Raw genomic sequence first — 22,106 nt, 5'->3', positions numbered from 1 at the left:
CCCTGACTCAAGCCAGCATGAGACTTGAACTAAATAAATGTGGCCCTTTCCCCACTACACCCACCAAGCAAAATTTCCCCCTTCCATTGGCGGAATCCCACCAGTGCAAAGAGCATGCTAGCAGCACTTGTGTTGCAACTATAATATAAACTCATTACAACAGTGTAGCATCTCATTCTGCTGGCGCAGTGAAATTTAGTATCAATGTTATCTTTGCTCTAGCCAACTCTTCTATTAGGCATAGCAGCTGCCTCAGGGAACTGATTTTGAGTGTCACGAGAGGGCAGTAAAGTGATAGTTACATAATTTATTATTATTGTATTTTTCTTGTCAAGTATCTGTGAGATTTGTTGCATCAGATGCCAAAAAGAACTTGACTGGCCTTGGGTACATGGGAGGCAGGAGGCACCAGTTGCTTCTCTGCCTCTGGCAGCAAAGCCTCAAGGTCCAATTTTGTTCTACCCACTGTGCCGAACTGTAATTAAAAAGAAGATCCTCCATTTCCATGTAATAAAAACAACTGTTATATGTTAAGGTTTCTCCAAGATAGGGTTGGATTGCAACTTAATATTTTTAAAGGCATTTTAATGAGATTTGTTAATGTGCTCACTTACAGTACTTACGTACGTACGTACCCACCTACCCTTCACTCTAAAGTCCCTAAAGTAACATAGGGTTACTAGATGTCCCCGGTTCCCAGGGATAGCCCCCGGATTTGCAAATCTGTCACCAGACAAATTCCGTCCCCGGAATGTCCCCAGATTTGCAAACCTGTCACCAGGAAATGTATCAGTGGCAGCCTCAGGGGCCCAGAGCCAGCCTGGTAGCGCAGTTGGCTCTGGCTGGCTTCAGGAGCTGCTCGCTGCCTTGGCGCCCGCCATTTTTCCTCACCGGAAGTCCCCATATGATGTTCCGGTGAGGGAAAATGGCAGGTGCCATGGCAGCAAGCAGCTCCTGAAGCCAGCCAGAGCCAACCGCACTACCAGGCTGGCTCCAGGCTGCCGCTACCGCCACCACTGCCAAAGGGGAACCGGGGACATCCGGAGGTACAGATCTCCTGCCCCTTCCCCCTTTGTTTTGACTGATTGGGGGAGGTTCGGAAGTTGCGGGCAGTCGGCTGTTGCCCAGTTTTTAAAAAACTCTGCGCATTTATGTTTCACAGGGTGTGAAAGAAGGGCTTTGCACCTTTATACAATATGCTTGTGTGCTTGGGCCCAGGGTCTTTTGCTTCACCATCCCCACTACTGACTCCCTGTTGCTACTCAGCTTAAAAAATAATTAAAAAAGTGTCCCCAGATTCATTGGAAAAAAACCTGGTAACCATATTATAACACAATATTGAAAACAGTTTTCAAACAACTTGAAATTTCATTTGTCTAATCTACTTGATGTGATAATCGGGATGAGAAGCAGAAGACCATTTATCCGATCATTTCCCCAGACCCAGATTTATCTCCCATTAAAACAAAATAATGAAAGCAGTTTACAACAGCAAAACGTGTCGTCAGAAGAATTTAAAAACCGGGAGAGCCCACCAACCAACACCGGTTTTCCATTGCTCGTCAGGAGAGACTTTAACCAGCCACCTACAATCCAGCCAATTTGTCTCAAGTTAGCAGAAGAACGCTCGGAAGGCGTCGGGCAAAAGGCGTCGGGCAAAAGGGGGGAAAGGAGTTGGTGAAAAAGGGGGAAAGGCGGCTTCACATTCGGCCGCCGCGCATGCCCAGAAGTGCCGCGCATGCTCCTTAGTAGGCAAGAAGCCTTGGCTCGGCCGCAACCTCGCCTCGCAACTCCGCCGCTGGGAGCGCGATGCCTCTGTGGGCGGGGCCAAAGGAGTGGGCTGGAGGCAGTGGCGGCGGCGGCCTTCCCCCCCGTAGGAGGGTAGAGGGCGTGGCCTGAGGAGGCGGAGGCGGCGCGCGGGGCCATTTCAGCGAGCGGCGGCGGCGCAGGCGGCCCGGCCAGGATGCGCTTGGCAGCGTCTCGCGGCGGTAGCAGCAGCAGCAGCTGCGGCACCAGCAGCGCCAGGGACGAGCCCGCCGCTTCCCTCCTGCCGCAACCGCACTAGCGCCCGCCGCGCAGCCACAGCCGCGCTCCGTCTCTCCTCCCGGCCCTGCCGGTCCCTGCTCCACCTCCTGTGTCGGCGGCGGGAGCATCGCCGTCCCTCCTTCTCTGCCCTGCTCCTCTCGCGTCTGCTTCCTCGGCGTCTCCCATGGCGGCCCCGGGCAACATCGTGTCCGTTATGGCCAGCAAGACCAAGACCAAGAAGAAGCATTTCGTGGCCCAGAAAGTCAAGCTCTTCCGGGCCAGCGACCCGCTGCTCAGCGTCCTCATGTGGGGGGTGAACCACTCGGTAAGAACCGGCGCTTCCTGGGGCGGGGGTGGTTGCTTTGCTGGCCCGGCGGAGGCCCCTTCGTCTCCGCCGCAACCTCCGCCTCCTCCCTCCACCCCTCTCCTCCTTCTTCCTCCTCCTCCTCCTGTCAATGCGGGGCCTCTCTCTGTGCCCCCTCGCTCCCCAAACTCCGGATCAGTACCTTCCCCATAGCTCTATCTCCCTCCCCCTTCAGCAGTTCTGAAAGGGAGTACGTACTTGCAACACCCCCCCCCATATGCACACTTTCTCTTTTTAATCCACCCATCTCTCCCACCCCCTTTCTCTGTTTTATAGGGGATTCCTGCCAGTAGCTCCTAGTGAGGAAGGGGACTGGCTAGTGTAGTTAGAATGGGGAAAGATGAAATGTCTTCACCTGTGGGGTAGGCGATGTGCTTCTCTGCCTGTGAGGTAGGAATGTGCCCTTGGGCACTTGAGTTCAGAGGCGTACTGCCCTTGGGGTGGCAAAAGCCATGGGTACACCCTGGCTTATATTCTTTTCTCTTTGTGCACCTTTCTCTGTCGTATGCACACACAACCTTGTGTATAGGGCTATGGGCATCCCAGTACTTGGTAGCTGCTATCGCTATTTGCTGTGGCGACTAAATGGACCTCAAAGCAATACTATTCTTATATTCACTGTGCTAGCCCATTGTACTTCTTGCCCCGAAATGGGCTTGGGGGTGGGAATCTGCTAAACAAACGCTACTCTTATTTAAGTGCATCTTGGAGATGGTTGACAGTTGGGCAGCGTTAGATTAATGGTAGGAGCTGTGTGTGTTTTGCCACTGGGCTAATGGCTTTGCTGCTGTCCAGGTTGGATGCATTTTGCTGAGTAGTGGTAAAAAAATATGTCAGGCTGCAGAAGTGCTGGGATCTGTTATACATGCACAGCAAACCATCTCCCCCCCCAGCCCCCCCCCCCCATAATCGGTATTGTGTAGCTGGGAGGCAGGACGATTAATGATGTCTGAGATAAAACACTGCTACGGTAAGGAAGCTAGAGGCATGCTGCTGCCTTGGAGTACTGCAGTGTTCTGCTTCTCTGTTGGTAGCGGTGCTTCTACCTGTGCTGTGTTGATCTGATCAGATCAAGGAGAATAGAAATGTGAGACTTGGCTACTGGCTTTTGGCAGAGTTGTAGCATATCAGCTTGAATATTGGCAATGATAGGACCTTGTGACTTCAGCCAAATATTATTTATGAGCAAGCTTTGAAAATAACTAGTTCTGATGGCTACGCATGTCTGGTTTCAATGTTGGCTGTTCTAGGGTGTACTTTGTAGTAGGACTTAAGATGCTTGAAGCTTGGATTGCACTATGTATAAAAGGCTGTAAACAGGGAAAGGCGTGTTGACTTGTCAAGTAAAAAACATGTGTAATGTCTTACCTTGTAAGGGTTGTGTTCACCTGGTTAAAGTGGTGATACTTCAGTTATGCAGGTGTGTTCAGACGAGACCTGCAAGGTTTTCGGTTCAAGGTGCTGCTGCAAACTGCCCTTGAGCTTGGGGAAGGGGGGGAGGAGCACAATCTGCACTACGGTCTGTGAACTTCTGATATTTGCAATTTGCTGACTCTCCCTACTTTGCTTGGACAGAAACCTTTGCTGTCTTGTTACTTTCAGTTACTGCAGTTACTTAAAACAAACTGACCGTGAATTTCTCCCACTGAACTTGTGTGCCTATATTGGCAGCTTTTACCAGAAGCTAAATCAGGCTGATTTTTTATCTTCAAACCTAGCTACTTCCAAATCCTCTCTGCCGCCTACACACTTCCCCTCTCTTTCTTGAAAAGTGCATTGTTTTGCAAATACATTTGTGTTGCTGAGAACTGTTCTGCAAATGCATTGTTGTACATATATGGGAAATATCCACCACTGCACAGGCATCGCCCTTTGCACAAGTGCAGGTTTGTATGCAACTTTAAGATAACTTTCATAGCTATTCAGTCTGTTCTATTGCAGTGGTGCTATGCTGCATCTTGAGGTAAGGTTTGTGGTTTGGTGACTAATCATCCTCTTTATCCAGAAACAGCATAATACTATCTTTCTTGGGAAACGTATCTGTGTTAGGGGGAAGTTGGCTAACAAGTCTCCCGAAGCAGAGTTACTAGACTTCTCATTTCTCAGACTTATTCTTGGCATCCAGATATATTGGAAGTTGTGCTAAACTGTGTAATGGCTCTCCATCTTCATATTTCCCCAAACAGCAAGTGAAGATCATTTTATCTAGAGCTTGTCATCCAAGGAAGAGTGATTCTATGTGAAAACTTTGTCTTAAAATATGAGAACCAAGCACAGCATCTGAGCATTGCATGTGGGTATATTTACACAAATGTGTCCATCTTCGGTCACTGTCCTAGGACTCATCATCCAGGAACCTCTTTTGTATACAAGAAATAATTTCACACTTCTGAGCCACAGACCCTTGGTAGCAATCTAGGCTTGGGCTTGTGGAACTGTGAAAATCATGCATCACCTGTGGCGTCCGCCTTATGATAAATGAGAGAGATGGGTTGTTGACTCTTCAATTCTCCTTTAACCTCTGATTTGTTTACATCTTCAAGAGATGAAGGCAAGTTCAGGGGTTATCTCAGAATAATTGATAATGTAATCAGACTTGTTTTCTATTGATTGCGGTAGTAAATGCCATGAGATGATGACTTTGCTAGTAGTGCTTTGACATTAAAATAATTGTACCAAATTTGTCTTGTAGGATGAGAAGCTGCAGGATATGTTGTAACTTTTAGTGCAGAGTTTTCACCATGTTTTTTAACTTCAAGTCTTACAGTGGCAAAATAATTTTTCTAGATGCAGTACTTCTAAATACATAACTTAATAGACTACTTGGAACATGTGTTAACTTAGAAGCAGCCTGATCTGGTAAGAATGGGGCCATAGGGCTAGACTTGTAAAAGATAAGGTAAGTTAATTTGAAAAAGGAATTTAAAAGTCATTAATAAAGATTAGCAATCGTTAGGTTGTCTCCCTCATAGCTTTAACTTCTTTTTAAACTCTACCAGACTGAGCAGCTTTTGTAAGATACTAATGTTGAAGTCATACTGAATACATTGAAACCACAAGTGTAGAATTAAAGTGTGAAAAGTGTAAAATCTGAAGAGAAACCAGAGTATGTGTAAAATTAATTAAATTGCAGAAACATGCCCTTAACTAAACTTGTGGAAGAAAAGAAAATATGGTTTTAAATACTCTTATTTTGTAAGTGCATGTGTTGGAATGGCAGTTCTTTTAAATGACCAAAGCGTTCTAGACAATGCTGGAAAAATATATTTCAAATTCCTAAGCCAGTTTGAGCTTTATATATTTTTAGATGACATCCTTGGGCAAATATGTTGTGGCTCGTCTCCCCACCTCTACAGATTCTATACCTTCTGTAGGTATTGTTAGATTCCTGCATCTTTGTCTAGTCCTGGGCATAAGGGAAAGTACGGTAAATACTAGGAGTTATAGGAATGCATTTGCCATTTGTGTGTGTAGGCTTTGAATAGTACATAACTGTGTTCTGTATTTGTCTACAGCTTCCTTGGAACCTGTGCAGAGTATCTTGGGTGGAGAGGAGTCCTCTCACTCATCCCATTTGGCACAGAAAATAGCTACTTGGGGTAGAGCAGAGTCTCTTCTGCCCTTGCTAAGAACTGATTGCAACATTTTTATAATCCCCACGATCCTGTTTCATATCATAGTGAACATCTGTGGAATTTCTTGTCTGGGAATGAAAAAGCTTTCTGTGAATGGTGTTTCAAACAAGCAGCTTTCCCCATGAGTAAGGACCATATAATAGAAAACTCTTCTTCGCCTTCATTTTCAAAAACAAAAAACAGCAACTTCTTAAAAATATAGTGCTATTGCTGCTAGTCAATGAGTTTTTGCCTATATATATATATATATATATATAAATTACTAGCACTGGTATGATCACATTATCATGCTATAATCTCTTGGGGGTAGAGCTAACTTTTCTGCTTAGAAATGCTTGACCAAATGGCTCGGAGCAAAAGTAATTTGTAATTTACCCACACACACTCCAACACTTGAGCAGTGAGTGCTTAAAATAAGCTTCTGAGCTTTCACCAGCAGCTACTACTAGCTCATGGAGCACCTAGCCTGATAGATATGCAGATCATGCAAGTGCAGATTGGCACAAGGCCAAAACAATATTGACTTTCCATTTTGAGCAAGAAGAAGAATTTCAGGGTAAGGATGCTTTCCTCAGAATACAGCTGGGCATTACAAGATAGATAATCTTTTGTTCCAAGCCCATTAATTTCAGATGCTGACAGCATCACTAATAGACTTTTATTTTTAGGAGACTATGAAAACAGCCTTGGCTTCAAACTTGAATATAAGAATGAAAAAGGTTAGAATTCATTTGTAACATAGTGTAGGTAGACCTAACTTTTAGGTTGGCTCTTTGCTTTGGTTTGAGGGTTTTATGTGGTTCCAGGTTTGTAATGCTGGAGAATGGGATGGACCTCTCCCAGTAATGCTATGTCTTAAGCCCTTTTTAGGCCTCACTCTTGCCAGCCCCATAAAGTGAAATGTTATGTATAATAATAATAATAATTTATTATTTATACCCTGCCCATCTGGCTGAGTTTCTGCAGCCACTCTGGGTGGCTTCCAACCGAATATTAAAAACAATACAGCATCAGACATTAAAACATAGGTTGTCTTTTAAAAGTAAAATACCATATTTTTTGCACCACTTTTTTCCTCCTAGAAAGTAAGGGGAAATGTCTGTGCGTGTTCTGGAGCGAATGCCTGCGGGTGGCGGGGGGGATCTGCTGCAGTCATGAGCAGAGGATCCATGGTTCCCCTTCCTTCCCTCCTCCGTGGTTACAAAGCATGGATCCACATGGATCCTCAGGATTTTTGCATTGGGCTACTCCAAACTCACTGTCAGATCACATGTCTGTGGCCACAGCATGAACCACAAAAATCATATATCCACTATTTCGTTTAGAATATTTTTTTCTTGTTTTCCTCCTCTAAAAACTACATGCGTGTTATGGTCTAGTGCGTGTTATAGAGCGAAAAATACGGAAGTTGTTTATTGCCTTGACATCTGCTGGGAGGCCGTTCCACAGGGCAGGCACCACTACCGAGAAGGCCCTCTGCCTGGTTCCCTGTAACTTCACTTCTCGCAGCGAGGGAACCGCCAGAAGGCCCTTAGAGTTGGACCTCAGTGTCCGGGCTGGATGATGGGGGGTGGAGATGCTCCTTCAGGTAGGTATACAGGACCGAGGCCGTTTAGGGCTTTAAAGGTCAGCACCAACACTTTGAATTGTGCTCGGAAACGTACTGGGAGCCAATGAAGATCTTTCAGGACCAGTGTTATATGGTCTCGGCGGCCACTCCCAGTCACCGGTCTAGCTGCCTCATTCTGGATTAATTGCAGTTTCCGGCTCACCTTCAAAGGTAGCCCCACGTAGAGCGCATTGCAGTAGTCCAAGCGGGAGATAACTAGAGCATGCACCACTCTGGCGAGACAGTCCGCGGGCAGGTAGGGTCTCAGCCTGTGTACCAGATGGAGCTGGTAAACAGCTGCCCTGGACACAGAATTAACCTGCGCCTCCATGGACAGCTGTGAGTCCAAAATGACTCCCAGGCTGCGCACCTGGTCCTTCAGAGGCACAGTTACCCCATTCAGGATCAGGGAGTCCTCCATGTAACACATAGACTGTCCCTGTTATTTGAGACCAAGGCCTTAGAGTACTTAGTGCAACTCTGGCACAATGTGACTTACCTGCTGCTCTCCCAAAAAACCCCAGTCAGCCTACCTGTTGACTAACTTTGGGTTTAGCCCTGAAAACCTGAGGCATCCTACAATCTTCAAAGTGCTCTGACTTAACTGAGTGAGGAAAACTGACTAAGGGGGAGGAGAGGTGGCAGCATTTGGGCATTTTAGTTTAGAGGAAAGGCAATTAAGAAGTGATATGATAGAGGTATATAAAATTATGCCTGGTGTGGAGAAAGTAGGTAGGGGAAAGTTTTACTCTCTCTCTCTCTCATAACATTAGAATTCATGGACATCCAATGAAGCTGGACATTGGAGGATGCAGGAAAAATGCAATTTGCTCCCATAGGAGGCAGTGATGGCCACCAACTTGGATGTCTCTAAAAGAGGATTAGACAAATCCATGAAGGATTAGGCTATTGTTGGCTATTACCTACCCATAATGGCTATGCTCTGCCTCCATGGTTGAAAGTTATAAGCTTCTGAACGCAAATTGCAGGAAACCACAGGAGGGGAGAAGGCTCTTGCACTCAGATCTTGCTTGCCAGCTCCCCACAGGCATCTGGTTGGCCCCTGTGACAACATGATGCAGCTGGGTGAGATGAGCCACTGGCCTGGTCCAGAAGGCTCTTTTTACATTCTTAATGGGGGGGGGGGAATACGTCTTTCAGGCCAAACTGTAGGAAGATCTTCTGTCATGCTGTGCCATGTTGGCTAGATTACGGGGCTATAGATCTGATTTGCATTCTTCTCAATGGAAATCCGATGTGTAGAACTCCAGGACTGGCTTGTTCTGAATTTCTAAAAGCTTATTGCAGTGACTGCCAATATCATAAAAGCTGGGCCATCCAAAACAGGATTGAAATCACTCGATGCATTATGTAGATACATTTAGTAATGCTAACTGTCAGTCGTAATAGAACATTGAAGGCACAGTTAAGATGTCAGGTAAAATATAATAAGTCAATGCATTCTACAATACCTGCCAATTTATTGCCCAATTCAGTTTGCCAAGAGCTCCGAAAGGGAGCCCTTGAATCCCTTTCTGCTGCCACTCTGAATAATTTGGTGATGTTTGCAAACTTGGGTCACTTTGCTGCTCACCCTAACTTGAGTTATGAGTTATCAGTCCATAGGAGGACTTGTTCTCTTATCCTATGAATGCTAAGTTTTTTCAGGAGCCTTTGAGAGCTTCTCTCAGAAGCTATTTGAACATTTAAGTATACGATGTCCACTGGCTCACACCTGTCCATATGCCTGACACACTCCCCACAAATGCTAAAATGTTCGTAAGACAGGACTTGCCTTTGCAGAAGCCATGTTGATTCTTTTTCGTTAATTCCTTTTCGTTGATTCTTGTGTAGGCTTGGCTATATCACAATTCATGTTATCTTTAACATAGTCCCCAATCTACCTGAAACAGATATTAAGCAAATTGACCTGCACCTTCCTGGATTCTGGTCCCCTAATCTTTAAAAACTAGTGTTACATTTGCTGTTTTCCAGCCCTCTGGTACAAAGGCCAATCTTTGTTGGGTGGTAACCACCTGCTTGATTAAGATGGCTTGGCATTATATAATTGGTCTTCATTTTTTAGGAAAAGCTACAGCACTAAAGGTTACGCATTTTATACTTAGAGCAGATAACATGATGGAAAAAGTTGAAAGATTGCACTTTAAACATTTAACGCAAACTATTCAAACCAGCAGTTGCTATAGTTACTGTGGTAGCATCTGCAAACCCATAGGACATCTTAAGTTGGCAGATCAGACTATCTCTCTCTTTCTAAAATGTGACTCATTTACAAGAACCAGATCCACTCTTCATACTAAGTAAAGGAACTTGCAAGATGTGTGACCTTATAGAAGAATAACGCAAATTCCCAAAATATTCATGCATGGCAGTGATTCTTTAAATATAGAATGAGTCCAAATGGATACAGGGCATCTTGGAGGGATGGTAGTGCAAAGATAAGTTCATGAGCCCTGTGATACCTGCCTTCCTACATTGTCCATCTCCCTAAAAGATAAGAGATTGTTGTCTATATTGGATCTCTGGGATAACTTTCTATCTTCCAACCTGATAGAAAAGAAGAGCTGTTTGTTCTCTTCTAATGATGCTGCTCTGTATGGCTTTAGATAGTCTGATGCCTTGCTCTTCTTTTAGCACAGGTGATAATGCCTCATGCCATATATGCTTGGCAGCTTTAGGATGTGGTTGCACCACTGTATTCAAGGTGTTCTGAAATTTCACCTGCAGAGCTGATGATTAATTTGGCCCCCCCTTCCATGTGTATCTTTACTTTTTGCCCTCCCCAACCCAGTATTAGCAGACTTTGAAAAAACACTGAGCTGATGTCTAGTCACCCTGTTACTGTTGGAGGATGTTTTGTGAAGATTTTTCTTTGAATACCATATTTTTCCATGTACAGTGTTCCCTCGGGTTACATATGCTTCAGGTTACAGACTCCGCTAACCCAGAAATAGTGCTTCAGGTTAAGAACTTTGCTTCAGGATGAGAACAGAAATCCTGCTACAGCGGTGCGGCGGCAGGAGTCCCCATTAGCTAAAGTGGTGCTTCAGGTTAAGAACAGTTTCAGGTTAAGAACAGACCTCCGGAACGAATTAAGTACTTAACCCGAGGTACCACTCTATAAGACACCCCCTTGTATAAGACGACCCCCCCCCCTTTTAACCCAAAATTAAGAAATTAAGTTGTTTAGCTTTTTGGGGTGGGGTGGGGAGGTCACTTCCGCCATTCGCTTACCCGCCTGCCCACCACTGCTGATTGCACACCTCGCCGCAGCCAATTGTCTGCCAGTTTGCCGCCACCAACAGCCCACCCGTCCACTTGCCACAGCCACCAATCGCCAGCAGGCCATTAATCGCACGTTCCCCCTCTGCATTCACTATCCGTGTATAAGACGACACCCAATTTTTGCCTAATTTTTTTTTTTAGCAAAAAGCATAATCTTATACACGGAAAAATACGGTACTTCTCTTGGGGAAGCCAGTGTGAGGAAATGAAACACTGTATTAATTACACCAAAGCAGGCAGAGTTACTTAAGTTGCAAAACCCCAGCTGGGCATAGGGTTAGACAGTAAATCCTAACATAGTTGAAGGCATTGGCAAAAGGGAAGAAGAATCTTGCTGAAGGCTTTTAGTTTGTAAAACTCTGAAATACTGGAAACCTATTATGTAATTTCAACTTCATTGTTCAAACTGTGAGTTCTAGTGCTCATGTAGCCAAAGTGGCACTACCCAAGCAACAAGAGGGAGGTATTAGCAGTCTCGGGAACTTCAAAGTTTTCAGAAGTGCATCTTTAGAAAAGCCCTAAGGAGAATGTCCAGAATAGCCCAGCGCAGACTGAGCATGCTCAGTGAGCATAGAATGTTGACAAACTCCAGTGGGGGAGGGGGAGGATGGAATGCAGTGGTTGGAATTCTGAATGCCAGTGATGGACTGTGCAGAATTTGGTTGCAGATCTCACTTGTATCTGCTGAAATCCCATGGTCTAGAGATTGAATTCATGTATGTAAACCTTATTTTCTATTAAGGTTAGAATAGAATAGTTTGCACAACTGGAATTAAAATCAATGGGCATATAGGTGTGTGCTAGTTCCTGTAACTTCAGTTGTAAATAGAACCTGTTCAGGGTTTTGTGGTGTTTTCTGGAACTGTAAGTACAACCACCTCCGAAGCGGAGTCTGTATAATTAGCCTCAGGCTGGCTTGATCTGAGCATTATCTTGGTGGCACTCTTGATACTGTGTGGAACCTCCTAAAATATGTTGATTACAAGTAAGACTTGACACTTGACTTATATCGAGACGTAAGCTAAAGATTTGCCAATATAACCATGTAATGCACCTTGTGATGGCCAAAGAAAATCCAAAGACCATCCCGTCACTGTCAGCGACAGTGGCACCATTGACACACCACAGTAAACCTTTTGTTAGCTGTTTACTATGTATGTGTCTAAAAGGGCTCTTTTGCTCCTCCCCACTCACATTGGGAAGGAAACAAAGCATGCTCCCTGGCTTAGCATTTCCACCCGAAATGAGGATTGGGCTTTGTTTTGTACCCAACAAACCATGAACTCTAGCCAATGTTTGCTCTTGGCTTACTGATCAGGGTTTGTTGGGTGCAAAACAATCCACTATCTCTGTTTTGGGTGTAAATGCTAAGTCCACGGATCATGTTTTGTTTCCTCCCAGCATAAGCTGAGAGGGGCAAAGATTTTGCCCATGCATTGTAAGACATTGGTTTTCGAGGTACCATGAAGTGCATATGCAGCCATTAATTTGTGCATTTGTTATTGTTTAAGCTGAGCTGCAAGTTGTGTTTCTATGCTGATTTTATTATTGTAAATCTTGTATCACCATTGTTGAGTGGTGATGTTGGAGCTGGTGCCAAAGCACATATAAAAAGGTTGTCTTTGTGTTACCATAGAGCACATCACTCTGGAGTAAGTTACCTTGGTATTAAAGCATATGGCAAGCCCTCCCCAACTTAATTCATTTCTTTACAGTTAATACTTTTTTCACTTTATGATTTTCTTTCCGGTTAGAGGTATGCAGTCTTCCATTGCCCCCCACCCCTATTCTGTCACTGAATCATCTGCTTTTTCTTGGCAAACTTTCTCAAGACTGTTTACGGTAGCATCAGCAGCATAATTATTAGGGCTGATGGGCTTGCTAGATAATATGCAGTCACTTCCCCAAAATGCTTTTCAGTTGAGCAGATTGAATGCAGGCAAGATGAAAGTACTCAGTATGCCTTTAAGTTACCGTATTTTTCGCTCTATAGGATGCACCGGACCATAGGACGCACCTTGTTTTAGAGGGGGAGAACAAGCAAAAAAAAAATTCTCTCCCTTTCTGCTCAGTGCCCCTTCAGCGAAGCAGCAGGAGAAACGGAGCCCCTTCCATTTCTCCTCCCACTTCGCTGAAGGGGCGCTGCGCAGCTCTCCCTCTCTGCTGAAGCCAGGAGAGTCTTGCTCTCCCAGCTTCAGCAAAAGGAACCTGAAGACTTTGGAGCGCAGCGTGAGGTCCCGCTGTGCTCCAAATGCTTCAGGGATAGCCACCTGAAGCCTTTGGAGCGCAGCGGGAGCTCGCACTGTGCTCCAAAGGCTTCGGGTTCCTTTCGCTGAAGCCAGGATAGCCGCGAGGTCCCGCTGCGCTCCAAAGGCTTCAGGTGGCTATCCCTGAAGCCTGGAGAGCGAGAGGGGTCGGTGCGCACCGAGCCCTCTCGCTCTCCAGGCTTCAGTGAAAGCAACGCGTAGCCTCCGGAGCGCGGAGGGAGCGCTCCCTCTGCACTTCGGAGGCTTCGCGTTGCTATTGCTGAAGCCAAGGTGCCTGCATTTGCTGCATTGGACGCACACACATTTCCCCTCAATTTTTGGAGGGGAAAAGTGCGTCCTATAGAGCGAAAAATACGGTAATTGCACTCTTGGAGACATGGGACCCCTTGTATGTTGGTTTACTGTTATAGCAATCAGCCCCCGTGACTATGAGCTGGTTCATATGTAAATTTAAGCCAAACCATGGCTTAGCATGAATGGGCAAGTTCCTGAGGAAACCCCAGTTTATTTCACTTCAGTGCAGCAATGGCAACGCAGGAGGAACAAAGCAGCTACAATCTTCTCTTTGCCATAGTCTGGGATAGCATTACAGGTGCCTTCTAGAAGACAATCTATTCCCCCTAAGATAAGATGACATCACTTGGATTCCAAATGAGAGTGGTCAAAATATGCAAAAACTGCTAAAAGCTACTATGCACCAAAATTCCAAGGTTAGAGCCAGGATACAATTCAACAAAATAGGTTCTTAACTTCAAAACTATTAACGGAGGTAGGATCTTACAGGTTGAAGAATCAAGCTTATTTTCCATCCCTTATATTCTACAACTTCGGCATAAATTTATCTTCCCAGAGTGGCTAAGTAGTAAGGCAGTAGGAATCTGAAATGAAAAATGGCTGTCATAATAGCTAATGCTGCTGATTTCTAGCACATGATTGAAGTAGATTCATTAGTATGTAAAATGCCATATGTACACATGCCTTAGCGATCATTAGTTATACAGTGGTACCTCGGGTTAAGTACTTAATTCGTTCCAGAGGTCCGTTCTTAACCTGAAACTGTTCTTAACCTGAAGCACCACTTTAGCTAATGGGGCCTCCTGCTGCCGCTGTGCCGCTGGAGCAGGATTTCTGTTCTCACCCTGAAGCAAAGTTCTTAACATGAAGCATTATTTCTGGGTTAGCGGGGTCTGTAACCTGAAGCGTATGTAACCTGAAGCGTATGTAATCTGAGGTACCACTGTATTTTTAAACTTGGGATTAATTCCCAACTTGCATGCATGCTTTATCTTATGTGGAAGTGGTGGGGGGACGCAGGTGGCACTGTGGTCTAAACCACTGAACCTCTTTGGCTTGCCAATCCAAAGGTCAGTGGTTCGAATCCGTGTGATGGGGTGAGCTCCTGTCACTCTGTCCCAGCTTCTGCCAATATTGTGAGTAGATAAATAGGTACCGCTGTGGCGGGAAGCTAAACGGTGTTTCTGTGTGCTCTGGTTTCTGTCACGGTGTTCCGTTGCGCCAGAAGGGGTTTGGCCATGCTGGCCACATGACCCGGAAAAGCTGTCTGTGGATGAACGCTGGCTCCCTCAGCGTGAAAAGAAAGATGAGCGCCGCACCCCATAGTTGCCTTTGGCTGGACTTAACAGTCCAGGGGTCCTTACCTTTTACCTTTACCTATGTGGAAGTGATAGAAAATGCATGATGATTGAAATTGTTTTACCAGCAGTTAGAGCTGAACAGCACTGAGAAACCTACTTGAATATAAACTCTCTCATTTTCTGTTCGACAGTGGAATTTGCTGCCAAGGAGTGTGGTGGAGTCTCCTTCTTTGGAGGTCTTTAAGCAGAGGCTTGACAACCATATGTCAGGAGTGCTCTGATGGTGTTTCCTGCTTGGCAGGGGGTTGGACTCGATGACCCTTGTGGTCTCTTCCAACTCTATGATTCTATGATTCATTTGGCAATGCTTTGTGCTCCAGTATACAGCAACAAGTTTAAGATCTGAAGCACTGAGTCTTTTGATGAGAGCTACAGAGGAAAGCATACTGCTATTGGTGCTTTCATCTATTTTGTTGAGGGGAGAGGGGGAAGCTCTTATTTTTATTGATCCAAGTTTGGTATGGTTTCTTTACTTATTCTGCATGTTCTCTATATGTTTTCCTAAACACATGGATGTTTGTTGCAATTGTTGCTACAAATCCTAAGCATATGCAAAGCTTTGGTTTCGGTTCAAATTCCAGTATTAGTAATTGTTCTGCCTCCTAACCCACGTTTGAATCGGCCTCTCCAAGCAACATAATTGCCGGCCAACTACCTGTATTCGATTTATGCTTTCCTGATAACCCTATTATGCCATTCTATCTGTCTTGTTTTCTGAGGTGTAGGTTCTTGGAGAGGTTTGAATCATGCTTGGCTCATTGGTTCACAGCTGTCAGCATTTGCTATTGCTAGCATTTAATTCAAGTGTACTTCAGGGGTCAAGAATATATAAAGACTGTTGAGCCACTCTGCCACACTGAGTTTCTGAAATCATAATTTTGAGAATCACCTTCACTTTTTCAATCTGAATGCAAAGTTAGGTGACTGCAAAGTTAGGTACTTAAATGTGGAGTTCTGCAAGTATCCGTTTGCATTTTAATGGTCTAGAGATGGCAAACTTTCCAATGCTTATCTTAAAGAGGAAGATAAAATTAAGCAGTTTCCTTTGTGCACTGTTACGGAGATGACAAGATTCTCCTCACTCAGTTGGATACTGCATGTTTCACTTTTGGTGTTCTCTTTATTCTAGCTTCTGTTGGAGAATTTGATTTTTGTCTGTCTGATTCTTGCCAAAAGGATGTGTATTGATTGCCATCCTTTTTATATAACCCTAAGAACTGCAAGTTGTATGTTCTGCTGATTGCGAAAAATTTGTCACCACAACAGACACCATGGAGTTGGCATGTTTACTTTGCAGTCTTCTTCAATGAGTTCTGCAATGCTACAGCTACATGGGTTAAAGCCTAGTTGCACACAACTATACATTTGTTCTGTAGAGACTTTTAGATGTTAAACAAGTCATGTGAACAGTGCCTCTACCAAGGCACTGGAAGCACAAATTGCTGTGTGGATTCTTCACTTCGAATCTCTTTAATGGAGGGTGTGTCGTTGACAAAAAATGATGTTGCGCAGTTATTAACCAGCTGTCTTCAACAACTATGAGTGACTGGATGGCTGGAGTACTGTCACAGTGCTAGCAAATGGAGCAGTGCATACACGGATGCCATTCCTGCTATATATAGGTCTTCAGGGATTTCTCTGTGTACCCACCAGAAATCTTTCTGGACTGATCTGTGCTCACAACTGAGAAAGGGAGTATGGCTCCATAGTCAGTAATGTTGTTTAATGTAAGGGCATTGCGAGCAAGAAAACACTACTCTCTACGATATATAATTGTTCTAAACTATTTTTAAATGTTCTGTGGATGACTACAGTTGGTATAGTTAGTGTCATCAGCACCAGCTGAAGTTTCTGAACAGTCTTCAGGGGCAGCCTCACATATAACATGTTGCAATGATCTAACCTCGAGGTTACCAGAACATAGGTGGCAGAAGTTAGGATATCTCTGCCCAGTTGGGGTGCTGCTGGGCCACCAGCCAAAGCTGGTAGAAGGCACTCTGTGCCACTGAGGCCACCTGAACCTTAAGTAATGTCAATTGATTGAGAAGTATCCCCAACCTGTGTATCTGCTCCTTCAGAGAGAGAGTAACACCATCAAGAACAGGCAACCTCCCATCCATCTGGTGTAGGGAACCACCCACTAACAGTGACTCAGTCTTAACTGGATTGAGTTTCAGTTTATTGGCTCTTATGCAGTCAATTACCACTGCAAGGCAACTCACTTTCCAGCACATCCCCTGCCACACCTGAGGGCCCTATCCTCAGGAAAAGCTATGGGGGTTGGAGGCTTGTTTGGAAGAGAGTTGGAGCTGTTGATTCCAATCTTTGACCTGACCAACTAGAAATTGTAGACCTTTGTTAGCTAGTATGAGCACTATAGGCGAGATCTAGCAATAGATAAGTCTTGAAAGAATATAAATATTAAGGCTGAACTTCTAGACACATTTTTTGCTGGTTTAGTGGGATTTCCTGATTCCCTCCTCCATTTTTGCCAAGACTGGCAACAGTGGCTGTTTGTAATTAGCAATTTGTTGGGCCATTGATTACATAATACTATTCTACACAAAAGTATGGTACCTGGAATGCATAGTTATTTCTTTGATTTGGAAGACCTGGATTCATACCCCATGTCTGCTGTGGACTTGGAGTGACCTTCCTGTGGTCAGCGAAGTAGTAATAAAACAAATGTATTGGAAGTAAAATAAGCTTCTTAAATAGGAGTAGTCCAAACTTCAAAAGTTGCTTCTTCTAGCTATGTATACTTCAGATGGTATTTGGATCAGTTCCATGAACTCTGAGTAGTAATAGCCTAGTTCTTTGATCTTAACAGCTGTTTGACAAAGGCTTGTCTTGTCTGTGGTGCAGAGTGACCTGATACTCAAATTAGACATGTCATGTAGGTCAAACAGGATTCATCATTACTTTGGCCTAACTGCATCATACTTCAGACTCAGCATTGTGTTTATTTAGCTGACAAGAAGATCAAATATCAATCCAGAAAAACAATTTTGTTAACTTCTGTGCATGTTCTCTTTGCAGATTTTGTTTCTGCTGCTCTTTATGTCTTTTTCCCATTTCTGTTAAAGAAGAAGAAGAAGAAAAAAGCCAATAATATTGCAGCTGCCACATCCGCAAGGCACTTAATTCAGATTAGTTGCACTGTATATGTTGGATTGCTTCTGAAATAAGTGGTTAGAGGATTGTAGTCTCTGTTACATTCCCCATGGCACAGACACCATCTGTTCCGTTTGCTTCTTGTGGCGGCTTGAGCATAATACATGGATTGCAGCCTTTTTTTTCTTATCTTGAGCTTCTAGGGAAGAATACATTTAGTTACTAGTCCTTGTTCATAATATACTTTCTTCAACTTGTGAGTAAAAAAATCATCTTGGTCTCCTAGCTAGAAAGAATGAAAGGTTTAAAAGGATGTTGACATTCTTGGTTGGAGATGGGACACCATGTAACCTCTTAGTTTCTAAGAGTACTTAAATAAACAACTTTTGTGTTTTTGCTCTTGCATGCTATGGCAGAACCCCAGTGGAACTGCTAATGTGATCCCTAGAGGATTAATAAACATCAAAGCAGGAAATGTTTACTAGATGCTTTAGAAGTATTGCATGTTGAAACTCTTGGTTAAAAGCACATTTGGTCAGTGATGAAGCCTTAGTTTACTGAATTGGAATGACTTAAAAAGTGGGATACTAATATGCATACAGGGAATTTTTGAAAAGCCTTCTATCCGCGGGAATGGTGGCAGAAGTGGTTACTTGAGCAATATCTTGTTAAAAACTACGGTTATTGTCCATAGAACTGGAGGAAGTCCCCTAGTCATAAGAGCTTCTCTCTGTGTTCTCAGCAAGGAAAGGAGTCTGTGGTCCAACGCCAACCGCTGTGTGCTTGACAACAATTTCTAACTAGGTCTAGTACAAAACCATTGCAATGGCTATTTAGGTTATTTTCACCCTGTCTTGCAACTTAAAAATAAATAAATCCTCAGGGTAGCTTATGAAACACAATATACACAACAGGGATCTGTGCTGCTTTCTTCTCCTGCAAACAGTGAGGGCAGGACCCAGGTGGGTAGTTTGTTCCAGGCAGGCTGACTGCCACGGTGGGAAGCTATAAGCCATTGCTTTCCCTAAGCACCATCACCAGAGGCTGCTTCCTTTCTTCTCTTCACCTGCCCCCTCCCAGGATTCTAGTCCACAGAGACATTTCTGAACATTGGGGGGGGGGGTCTGAATGGAGACTGCACTGGATTGCGTCCAGTCTTGTAACTCTCTCTAGCCATATTAACACAGCTTTGTTAATATACAGCCAAAGATAGCTAATCTGTGGCCCTAGATGGTGTTAGACTATAACTCCTATTACCCTGGCCCACTGACTGTGCTGGTTAAGGATGATGGGAGCTGGTGTCCCAATGGCATTCAGAGAGCCACAGGCTAACTGCTAATTTAGAATGACATTTACAAGCAGGAGTAAGCCGCAGCAAGCCTTGAACTTGTACCCTTCCGTTCTCCCTATCCTCCAGGAAGTGGCGTTTGGAAGCTTCAGTATTAACCATGGTTAACATGAACCACCACAAGTGGACTTGTGGTTTGTCTGGAGTGAGATACCACGAGGTCAGGTCTGGACACTAAAGCCAAACCATGACTTAACTGCTGGCCGCATGGCGACAGCAGCAGAAACGAAGCAGCTGTGATTTTTGCTCCAATCATGTTTCACTCTTGCTCGTTCACACTTCGCAGTGGTTTGAATTGTCCAGTGAAACTCAGCAGAATTCACTTCCAAGGTTTTGATCTTCTTCACAAATCATCATCTGTCAGTTTAAATTCTGTATTTTAGAGTTATACCCTACATTCACAATTGTCTATGGGGTTGAAACACAGATAGCTAAGAGCGTATAAAAGATAATAGTTAAAAAGTAATTAAACTACAATAGAATTAAAACAATGTAAGAACATATCTGTAGAAATGCAGGCAGTAAAAACAACAACAGCACAGCACTATTAAAAGCCCTTTCCTTAAAAGCAGTCAATTCCCCAAAGCCTGCCAGAGCACGACAAATATTCACCTGCTGGCAAAAGGACAACAAAAAGGAAGCCAGACTAGCCTCTCCATTAACGGAATTCCAAAGTCTGGGAGCAGCCACTGAGAAGGCCCTACCAAATGTACCTAGAAGAGTGATGGGACTGAGAGAAGGGCCTCACCCAAAGAGCTCAGACTCTGTGCAGGTTCATAAGGGAGAATATGGTCTTTCAGTTAGCCTGGGCCTAAGCCATATGGAAATGGAATTGCTGACCACCAGATGTAGCAGTGGCCAACACATTAGATGGTGGATGGGAGAGATTGGTGGTAGAGGTGTGTGGAAACCTCTGGCTTGTAATGACTACTGAATGTAGCCTACTGTACAAAGTTAAGAATTGCATCTGTTGCTGTCCTCACTTTTGCCTCTGGCCTTGCCAACTTAATTGCCTCTGGGGACATCCACCACTGTCATGTGACACACACCCAACTGTTGCTTGTGCATGAATTAAAAATGTTCCCAACCCCTTGTATTGAAAAACAAAGGCTGTATGTGTGTGTGTGTGCATGTACACATGCGCTCTTCTTGGAACCAGACTGTGATTTGCTTGTTTTAGAAACGAGGTGTTACACTTCCCTATGAAGGACAGTCAGATTAACTATAGCTATTATAGATCTGTTAGTTGTCTTGCACGAACTGCTAGGCCTGCTCTGACTTACAACTTTGAAGTAGAAATAAGATTTCCTTTGCTCAATGTGCATTCGCTTAATACAAAGGGTTTACGGCAACAATAGGTGTTACAGTCTTCCCATCCTAGAAGCTATGTTCTGAATTTTACAAAATAGGGTTTACTTAACATCTGGACATATGTTATCTAAACATGGAAAAACTTTCCAGACAGTATGCCCAAATTAGATCCTCAAACAGCTGGAGAGTGGTTGCATCTGGATGTCTGAAAAGATTTTAGATTGAAGTAAGAACACAGATTTAGCATTTTGGCACACTTCAGATAGCTTGGATTCTAAAAGGGACCCCAAAGCATGTGAACTGTAATTTTTTTTAATACAGTTCATAGAACTTACTTTGTACACTAATAGTTATTATGGTATGTTACAGTTCTTAATTTATCACACACACAAACATGCAGACTACATTCACCGTTTTCTGACTTATCAAGGTGCTTCTGGTGTATCATCCTCAGATGCCGCTGTGGTTCTTGTGGGCAATGGAGACCTGAAAATGTTTACCAGATTGGTTAGTCTGGCCAGGGCTTTTGCACAAATGAAGTTGTCTTAGGCAGAGTTGGGCCACTTGCAAAGGTATTTCTCAGTCCTGCTACCTTGAGATCCTTTGAATTAAAAATTCTGGGCTTTTAGCACACAAAACAATTGCTTTGCCTCTGAACAAAGCATTCTTCCCTAACATACCAAAATTTACCATTATCATATTCAAGACCATTTCCTTAGGAGGGTCCTATCCCTTATAAAAGTACTCTTTCTGATTTGTAGCAACATAGTACACAGCAACCATTGTTTTCCATGCAAATTGCACTTCACCAGATAAGACAAAACCATCGTTCTACACTATGGCACAGAATGGTTCAGCTTTGTCTGGCTCCTCCCAGTCTTCAAAGCCAGGCACCAAAAACCTTGAAACAATAGAGTCTTCTTCGGTTTCTGTTGACCATCACTTTAATTGAAGATGTGATTTTGAGCAAGGCCTGAGAACAAAGGCTTCTCAAAGCTTGCCTCGCTGTGCCTGTCTCCATTGTGTTCAGTTCCAAGCTATCTGTATGCAGTTAGGCAAGCTTCTGTGCCATTCATACCTTCTGTAATCGAGTGAGTCTGCTGGGGGCGAAATGTCAGTTGTGTATGTGATGTGATGTAAAATGTCACTTTAGTAGTAAGCAGGAAAAGTTGGAGGTATGCTGAACAGACATAAAGGGATATGAAAAAAGCTTATTCAGAAAAGGGAAATCATTTTTAAGGCAGGAATAGCTCTGTTGTTAACAGTACCTCATTCTGTTTTTAAACACAACAGTTGTAAATTGCCCTGCTTATAAAATTGGTTCTACTGCTATGGATTTGGGAATAAAGGATCTCCTGGGTTAGGAATGTCAACTGGCTTACCATTTTATTTTAAGCATTAATATGCTGCTCAATCATTTGCATTCTAAGCTACGTGCATAAAAACAATCCATAGACAATAAACAATTAATG

General features: G+C 43.9%; 1 protein-coding gene across 3 annotated transcripts in view; it reads left to right on the top strand.

Annotated features, from left to right (window-relative positions):
• PIP4K2A (phosphatidylinositol-5-phosphate 4-kinase type 2 alpha) overlaps window positions 1–22,106 on the top strand; it is a 177,640-nt gene that overhangs the window by 113,264 nt on the left and 42,270 nt on the right. Inside the window, exon 1 of one of the 3 annotated variants that reach the window (XM_083406698.1) lies at window positions 1,731–2,350. The exons of the other annotated variants lie outside the window; for them this stretch is intronic. Within the exon in view, the coding sequence (XP_083262824.1) occupies window positions 2,210–2,350 (141 nt within the window). The 5' untranslated portion in view covers window positions 1,731–2,209. Of the gene's footprint in view, window positions 1–1,730; window positions 2,351–22,106 lie in introns of those variants that run through there. 3 annotated transcript variants of the gene reach the window in all.

Source organism: Podarcis tiliguerta (genome assembly GCF_965153285.1).
Source record: "Podarcis tiliguerta genome assembly, chromosome: 12".
Taxonomy (NCBI): domain Eukaryota; kingdom Metazoa; phylum Chordata; class Lepidosauria; order Squamata; family Lacertidae; genus Podarcis; species Podarcis tiliguerta.
The sequence above is the reverse complement of the archived record's forward strand: the minus strand, read 5'-3'. Positions and strand labels throughout refer to the sequence as shown.